We start from the raw sequence: 8,894 nt of genomic DNA, 5'->3' as shown, positions 1-8,894 counted from the left end.
GACTTCCATAGGACCTCTGGACCTTATTGAGCCCAAACTAGAGAGGTACACCACTTCCATCTGACAATGGATTGCTATTAGACCTGCTGGTCTCATGACTTGGTGGGTTTTTAGCACCAAGTTCACAGCTGGCAGCTCTAGATTTACAATCACTTAGTGTTCTGTGGTCGGTGGCTCCTTCCCTGCCAGGAGCCAGCTGCTGCATGTCAGGAGCTGTTTTCCTAGCTGGCTGTTCTCTGCTGAGGGAGGCAGTTCTACCCTGAGGATAGTCCTTTTTCTAGTTTCATGATCTATTCCACACTCACGCCCACCTCTAGAAAACTTAGGAGGCTTTGTGGTATTTAATATAATTCAGCTTGTACTTAAGGGTACAGAGAAAATTTAACAAAAATAATGACATCAGGGACTGGAAGAATGGGTGTACAGTTAATGTCACTTGCTGTTCTTGCAGATGGCTGAGTTAGGTTCCCAGCACCCACACCAGGCAGCTCACAACCACCTGTAACTCCAGCTCAAAGTGGTCCAACTCCCTCTTCTGTCCTCCAAGACCACCTCCACTCACATGTGCATAACACACACAAACATAAATAACAATAACCCCAGCCCTCAGCTGTTCAAGACCCCTCAGACCTGTGATATGAAGATCAGCTCTGGGATATGACTCTGACCTCCAAGCCAGGTCTCTTTGTAGCCTCCAAGGCCTCCAATGATAGTGAAGGAACATAAAACACCAGTGCAGTGGAAGAATGATTTTATTTAGTGATGAACCGGGGATAGTAATCATGCCAGGTGAAAAGGAAGGGAGCAGATTCCTGGGAGAGAAAGCAGCCAAGTCATTTTCTAGGACATGGGCCCACCATGGGAAGCTGAGCAGGAAGAAGTTGGACTGAGCATCAAGAAATGGTTCTGCTGGGAGAAGAGTACAGTCAGGAGGGAGACTTGAGGTCAGTGACTCTTATTGGTACTGTCCCATCATCAAACCAGCCCTCTGAGAGATAGAAGCTGGTTGAGTCCCAAGGTTAAGATCTCATCCCCAAGGAGCCTAGCTATTTGTATATGTGTTTTAATATATGTGTGAACCCATGAAGACTTGACTCTAATGAGTCCGTATATGTTTGTACATATGTATGAGTATACTGGTATGAGAACTTGTAACTTGTATCATATATGTGTTTGGCTAGGGTGTGTGTGTGTGTGTGTGTGTGTGTGTGTGTGTGTGTGTGTTTGTGTCCATTATTGCCTATGTTTCTCTTTATAGCTGTGCTTCTCAGGCACTTTTGTGTCTCTACCTCTGTCAGCTCCTGTGTGGACATTTCTGTGCATCCTGTATGTGCCTTGGTGGGTGTTTGTCTCTCTCTTTAGACCCAGGTGTTAAATCCTTGGTCCCCAGAATGGTTCTGTTAGAAGACATTGTAATTTGTGGGAAGTGTGGTCTTTAGGGGAATGGGAGTTCTTTAGATCATTGAGACATGCCCTTGAAGGGAATTCGGGTAGTCTACCCCTTATTCTCTTATTTTTCTCCTTAGCTAATGAGTGAAAGGTTTTCCTCCGACATGACATGCTGCCTCACCATAGCCCCAAAGCAATGGGAAAAAATAGTCATGGACTAGATTTGCAATACTATAAGCCAAAATAAACCCTTTTTATAAGTTCATTATCTTCAGTATTTCGTTACAGTGATAGAGAGCTGACTGATACTGATGACATTCTCCCTAAATCCCTGCTTCCTTCTACTAGAAGGATAGCAGCTAGTTCCCAAATACTGAAGAATGGGGAGCAATACTGACCAGCGCAGATAAGGTGTGTCCCTTCCCGGGAGGCCTAGATCTTGATGACAAATTGTAGTCCACGGATCAGTAAGTCTAGAAAACAAAACCAAGAACAAAAGCCAGGCTAGAGTCACGATTTAGAGGCAAAGGAGTCCAACAAGAAGCTACATGCCTCCAGAGGCTTTGGAGCCCTGGCCATGCTTCCTATACTCAGGCATGTAGGGAAGAGTTGGACCGCCCCCTCCAGCCAGCCCAGCTTTTCTCAGGGTCAGGCTGAGGGGGAAGGAGGCTTTACCTCAAAATCATTTGAATCGTTCATGGAAACAAAGATACTCAAAACAGGGAGGGGGGAAGCTCATGGGACCTAACTGTCCTATGGTAAGCAGGGACAAAACTCCTTGGGAGAAACTGCTGCTCCTGCAGAAGAGGAGGAGACTTGGCAGCAGCACTTACCAGCAATGTCATATACCAGGGTGACATCCAAGTGACTGAGAATCCCATTGACCAGAGGACACACCTGACCCAGGGCAGAGAGGGGAGTTAGGCACAGGGTCTCTTGCAGAGAGATCCTAGCAGAGGCAGCATGCCCAAGATAGACCAACAAGGGAAGGGATACATTCTATAGCCCGGAAGGAGCCAACCAATGTACTTTGAGGTGAGAAAGAAAAAACATGGGCAGAAGGATCATACGACAGAGAGAATGATGGATGGAATTGCTTCTTATACATTGTTGTTTGGCCTAGCTCACCCCAGAGCTGTCTTTCAGCCTGAGAAGATCTAACATCCATGGAGCAGGGGACTGTTGTTTCTACTTTCTTACCTTGCCCTGTACCAGGTCAGGAAGGACTTTAGTCAAGATGTCTGTGAGGTTGTCTAATACACTTTGAAGGGGAGTGACCCTGGAAGAGAAAAGCCATGGATGTGATACAGAGGCTCAGAATTGGTCTGGAGGAGTTTTCAGGGACCACTGTGCACCCTCAGACTTGATCCTCAGTAACTAAGACCAAGTCTTGCTCACACATACCCAGAGCAGATGAACAGAAAGGGGCTTAGACAGAGTTACACACAACACACAGTACACACACAGATGAGTGAAGGATGAACGCACAGTGGAAGCACACGGTAGGTACATAGCAAGACTGTGTCAAACCATGAATGTACGAGCAGTGCTTAGTGTATAGCTATGATGAGGACTCAGTGAAATGATACGTGCAAAGCATGATATATGTGTTTAATAAATGTGAGTGAGCTGTGCTATGGACAGTGCTTATGTATTGTGTATGACTGGTTCTCCCCATGTGACAGACAACCGAAATAAGCAATCCAATAGGTTTCACACCTCTTTTACCCCTTAGTAGGATTCTATAGACAACTGAAATGTAGTTTTATATAGGTAAGTAAACCAAGACCAATTTGAAGAAACACTAGTCAAGATCACACTAGAAGCCCTCTGTCTCTCCCCAACCCCTGTAATATGTGGGGCTTAAACTCCGATTTCTTATTGCCTAATCCAACATAAAATTGATTACACTGGACTAACAAGAGATAAGTGAGCATTTATCGATTCATTTACTCATACATCTGTCCAGACATCTGTTTATACATTCTTCCCTTCACCTGTCAAATATCAACCATCTATCCACCCATCCATGTACGCATACAAATCTTCCTTTCGATGTGCTCCCATTGGGCCACCATTACACCCTGCTCTCTCTGAGTGGGGGAAGCTAGCCCTTTGTCCTCACCCATTAAGCAGGGAGATTTTCAGGCTTCCGGGGGAGTGGGTGCAGTCACCGAGGACCAGGTGGACCCTCCCCTGATTGTCTCTCACAGTTAAGACTTCTGCGGTGATATTCAGCTTCACAGCCAGCTCCAACAGACTGCCAGCTAGGGGTCTGCCATAGAAAAGAAACAGCCCTACTGGCATCTGCCCCCTACTGCCATTCCCAAAGTAGAGGGTCTCATCTTGACAGCAATGTCAGTCTCACCCCATTCCACCTTGCTCACAGCTGTATTCATCTCCCAAGTAAGGGAAACCAAGGCTCAGAGAGGTCAAGTGAGTTTCCTACGTAACCAGGTTTGCTCAACATAACAACAAATAAGTTCGGACTGGAGCCCAAGGCTTTCGGCATACCCATAGCCATCAAGTTCTCCCTTTGCATGCCATGCTATACCCACCCCCTTGGGATCTACTCACGTATTCACTTTGAGTTTCAAACCCAGAGGGATGGTGACATAGAGGCGATGGCCGTCAGGGCTCTGCACAAGGCCAAGTTCCAGCAGCTGAGGATCGGTGATTTTTATGCTGTTCAAGGAGCACCATTGGGGGGAGAAAAATTAGCTTCTCAAGCCTCAAACCTGGAAACCATCTTTTTTAAAAAATATTTTATTTATTAATTTTATTTTCTGTGTATGAGTGTATTGCCTGCATGTGCACTCATGTTGTACAATGCCCACGGAGGTCAGAAGAGTGTATTCATTTGATCCCCTGGAACTGAAGTTATGGACAGTTATTAGCTGCCATGTGGGTGCTGGGAATCAAACCTGGGTCCTCCACAAGAGCAGCTAGTGCTTTTAACCACTGAGCCATCTCTCCAGCCCCTGGAAACCATCTTTAACCCAAATTTAACCATCTCAGAAGGAGAACTGGACACCTGAGATGAGGAACACAGAATGGCAGTCCTGTAGCCAGAGCCACCTTGGGTTCTGAGCACCCATCTTTTTCAACTGCTGAGTCAAATCATAAAATACAAGGTCCTCCCTTCATCTCAAGACTAGGAGGTATTCGAGAAAAGAAACTACGCATGCCAGCTCAGAGCCTTATAAAGAAAGTGACTGGCTCTGTGTTGGTGGGAAAGTGGGTAGTCAGTGGGATATATGGGTAGATAGAAGAGGGAATGGTTAACAATGAAAGGAAGGAAAGATGGACAGATAGATGAATGGTTTGGTGCAGGAAGAAATGGATAACATGTGGGCAGCTGGATAAATCCTGCACAAGGTTTATGGTGAAAATTATACATCTTGTCAAGACCTTCAAGTGCAGATCAGTCCCCAACACTTATCATGGGGACTGAGAGGCAGGAAGTTGGGAAAATTCAGAAGTGGTGGGAGAAAAGCCTTTTCTGAGACCTCACAGTGCCAAGTATTACACCTTCCTTTGTCTTCCCACAGCATTTTTTTGTGGGTGCTTTAATTTCCATCTTACAGATAAAGAATCCGACCCGAGTCTCAGGTCATCCAGCTCATAGTTCGTATGGAAATCAAATTGAAGTCTGTCTGTCACCAGGTAAAGCCGTGGGTGGGATCTTGGCAATGGCTTTGATCCAGTCCTACTACGGAATCAGGCCTGGGCAGCTCACTGGCATCAAGCTCTGCATTGTGGCTTTGTGCCTGCTAAGCTCTTGGGTTTTCAAGGGAAGGACCACACCAGATCTTCCATGGACACCACACTGCTTAGTCACACTGGTGATACGCTTGAGGAGGGCAGCCTAGTGACGGCTCACATTCCTCAAGTGGAGTGAACCCAGGGACTGCAGTGGGGTGGAAATGGCCTTGGCTTGGACTTCTCCGACTTAGAAATAGATTCGTAAGTCTGTATCACCCTAGTTGTGTGAGCACAGGTCTATCTCTGTAACCCTGTTTTCCCATCTGGGAACTGGAGATTATGGATTTGACATGGAGGGTTGTCATGGGGATAATAGATGCTTCTGGAGCCCCAGCATGTGCTTTAAACCTGGGAGAAATTATGGGTGCGAAAGGGTCAGTGTTCCCTGTCTGACTGGAAAGAGTCTCAGAATTGAGTCCCAGTTCCATGGTCACCCCATCCCTCTCCCTCTGTGGGGCTGCTGCCCGAGACTGGCAGGTCTTCAATTGCTGGTGGAGACCAGGACAGTGCTTGAGGGAAACTCACTCAATGATGCTGTTCAGGAAAGGGATTGATGAAGTCAGTTTTCCAAGCAGGCCCCCAACAAGGCCCTCAGAATTGCCTCCTGCAGACTTCATGATGTCCAAGAGTGGAAGGTTTTCAAGAATGCCAAGCAGGCCCCCAGACAACAGGCCACTGCTAAGAGCTGCAATGAGAGAGGGTCTCGGGGTCACATATGCCAACTCTAAATACTCAGACCCTCTTCCTTACTCGCCTTTCCCTTCCTGTGATTTGGATATACTAGAGCATAAATGTTTAAACACACACACACACACACACACACACACACACACACACGTATATACATCTGAGAGAGGCTGTCACATATTCACTTACCACCTGTGAAGCTTCCAGCAAGATGATCTGTGGGATTCGAAGGCAGAGCTGGTGTCGCAGCAAAGGGTAGGCCCTGGTCCACTGGCAAGGGCAGACCCTGGCCCACTGGCAAGGGTAGGCCATGGCCCAGGGGCAAGGGTAGGCCTGCCACCTGGGCGGTGGTCTGGGCCAGCAGGCCACAGAGGACAACAAGGCTCCCAATTAGAAACATCTCTCTTGGTATCTGTGGACAGAGTGACAAGTTCTTTGTGGGGCAGGTATCAGAAGAATCTGCCCACTGCCTGCCCTGTCCCCAGGTGGAAGGACTGTCTTGTGTGTCCTCTCCAGAACACCAGGGGGTAACTAGAAATAATGGTTCACACTGTCACAGTGCTGTCTGTCCCAGGCCACAGGATGATGGTTTTACACTCAGTAACCAACTTCAGCCTCACTATATCCTACAATGTGGAAACTCATGGCTGTCATTGTAGGTTGGAGCAGAGGCCTAATGAAACAGGCAATTTCCCCCCCAAGTCACAAGTCACATCTGAGAAAAGCTCTGAAACTATGCCTGCCTGACCTGAAGCCTCCACTTGATTAAGTGACCGTCACATTTACTCTCTGGGCAAAGATGTGATTGCTTGTGATGGCTTGACCTGCTTGCCCTCATTCCTACCTTCAAAGCAGATGATGAGGCTTCAACATGGCAGAGGCTAAAATGCTCTGCCACTGTCTGTTTAGGGATGATTCTTTGGTCTGAGTTCAGGCCAGGATGGTTCATAAGTCATGTAATGTTAAAGGCCACACAGTCATAGCCATCAGCTACCCCATACTAGCAACCATAAATTAAAATTTCATCCCTAGAGTTTCCATTTAGGTCACATTGAGCATTCTTTGCTATATTGACTATTTCTTGGAAATTTGAGTGAATGGCCAGTCCCTTGCACCTGACTGTGGCCAATCCCTTTTCTCTTACAAGGTTCCCAGTGAGTGACAGCACAATCTGTCAGAGCCTGCCCACATGAGGGGTCTGGCCTCCCTGCTACCCAGGGCAGCAGGTGGAACAGAGGAAGGCACAGGTCTCACCTGAGTCTCGAGATCTCAGTGGCTGTCCTGGTCTTCTCTCCTCTCCTACTCGCTTCTGCCAAGGAGGTGGCAGCTTTTATAGAACAAGAATCAGGAAACCTGAGATTGGATGATGGTTTTCAAGATAATTCCAAATTCTACAATCTGGTGGTATCTTTCAGGGCTCTCCAAAGTAAATAATTGCCAGTCACATTAACAGGTGAGTCAGTTAAGCTGTTGGGTCCACAAATTAAACAAGAAAATTTGAGATGGTAGGTTACTCAAGACTTCATGCTTCCATGCACAAGGCAGAGGTTGGAGACCCACGGTCACAAGTGGCAGGAAGATTAGATTTTCAGTGTTAAAAAGGGGCTATTGTGAGGTGCTTCACCAGAGAAGACCACTCAGGCAAAGTGTTGCCAGATGAAAGTTGTCACTGACCAGGGCTACTATACCAGAGTGTCAGAACCAAGTGTGTAATCCCAAGCCATCTCTAGGGTAAGCTTTTATACAGAGAAACCATAACCAGGGGTGAAAGGTTGAAGTTCCCAAGCTTACAGGTGCAAAGCCCCCTTAATTTCTATTCTATTAAGCAACAATTACTATTTTGCAGAAGCAAACCAAGCATTACCTATAGAAGCCATAAATCTGCAGTTAAGTAGGTGCTCTCCACAACAGTCTGACCTGTTCCCAAGACAACCAGGGTCCAGCTGACATGTGTTCCCATACCCTGGGCCAGCTGCCTGATAATTTCAGAGACTAGAGTCAGCCTAAACTTTAACATGGCGTAGCTATGGTCAAGAAGGTGCCCTATTACAGGGCAGTCCAGCCAGACCATTTAGGAACCTCGGTCTTATCCTTTGCACTCTCTTCTTCCTTCGTCCCATTCTTTTTTCTCCAAATAGTGAACTCTTGTTCCACAGTGAGGAGTTAAACTATAGCAACCCTGAATGTCAATTCTGAATCAATCTCTCTCTCTCTCTCTCTCTCTCTCTCTCTCTCCTCTCTCCTCTCTCCCCGCCCCACGCAGCAGGCATGTGTTTTGTTTTCCAAGCCCCTAATGTATGACAGTCATGTGCCTCTATATCCTCATAAGATCCTGAGACATAAAAGTCACTGCTACTACTTTACAGAGGAAGGAACTGAGGCCCAGGAAGGACAAGTGACCTAGAGAGGACATAGCAGTTAGAACTCAACTCGTAACAAGAAATAGCTGCCAGCAGCATACTCACTGGGCTCTTACCCAGGCAATGGTCTTATGGCCCCACGAGGTGGGGAACAAAGTTTTATACTGAGGCATTGGGTGGCACATCAGAGAAACAGACATCCTCGGCCTTTGTCCTGATCACTGTAGGAGATGTGCAGATTCCTTCCCCACACTTGCTTACCATCTTGATTTCCTTGTCATGCTTCCCACTTCTGTGCTCTGGAAAAGTCTTTCTGTGTTGTCAGGCCTGAGGAATCCTATGGCCCTGGTAGCTCCCCTTGCCCTCTATCCTTTGAAGCTTTTTTTCTCCACCACTTAGACCTTTGGGGACTATTCTACAGATTGAAAAAATTGAATCTGGGCGATGTCAAGGTCTTGAACCACAGAGTAACTTTGCTTTATTCTTTTTTTAGACAGGGCTGTGCTATATACCACAAGCTTGCCTTGAACTCACTATGTAGCTCATAGACTGGCCTTGAGCTTGTTATCATTCTGTCAGACTCCCAAGGCTGGGATCATAGGTAAGGCTCCATGTCTGGCCTGAGAGTAGCTCTTGCTCTGCAAAATCTACCACACTTTGGATTGTGTATTCAGTTAATGGAAACCTTTGAAG

At 46.8% G+C, this 8,894-nt stretch overlaps 1 protein-coding gene across 1 annotated transcript; it reads right to left on the bottom strand.

Moving 5' to 3' along the window:
• Positions 1 to 1,821: 1,821 nt before the first annotated feature.
• LOC103735536 (BPI fold-containing family A member 1-like) lies at positions 1,822 to 6,241 on the bottom strand. The gene is made up of 7 exons (XM_008834839.1): positions 6,031 to 6,241; positions 5,680 to 5,839; positions 3,967 to 4,074; positions 3,515 to 3,664; positions 2,590 to 2,668; positions 2,223 to 2,286; positions 1,822 to 1,862 (listed from the first exon to the last, which is right to left on the bottom strand). Exons 1-7 carry the CDS (start codon positions 6,239 to 6,241, stop codon positions 1,822 to 1,824), a joined length of 813 nt encoding a protein of 270 aa, XP_008833061.1.
• Positions 6,242 to 8,894: the final 2,653 nt, after the last annotated feature.

The sequence above is a fragment of the Nannospalax galili genome, unplaced genomic scaffold, assembly GCF_000622305.1.
Source record: "Nannospalax galili isolate Female #2095 unplaced genomic scaffold, S.galili_v1.0 scaffold1357, whole genome shotgun sequence".
Taxonomy (NCBI): domain Eukaryota; kingdom Metazoa; phylum Chordata; class Mammalia; order Rodentia; family Spalacidae; genus Nannospalax; species Nannospalax galili.
The sequence above is the reverse complement of the archived record's forward strand: the minus strand, read 5'-3'. Positions and strand labels throughout refer to the sequence as shown.

Bases quoted from the DNA above. Each gene is read 5' to 3' on its own strand.
- LOC103735536 (XM_008834839.1), bottom strand. From the start codon at position 6,241: ATGTTTCTAATTGGGAGCCTTGTTGTCCTCTGTGGCCTGCTGGCCCAG. The intron at 2,669-3,514 runs GTGAGGACAAAG...TTTCTCTTCCAG, and splicing joins AAAATCTCCCTGCTTAATGG to GGTCACTCCCCTTCAAAGTG. The intron at 1,863-2,222 runs GTAAGTGCTGCT...TTTGTTTTCTAG, and splicing joins CCTGGTATATGACATTGCTG to ACTTACTGATCCGTGGACTA.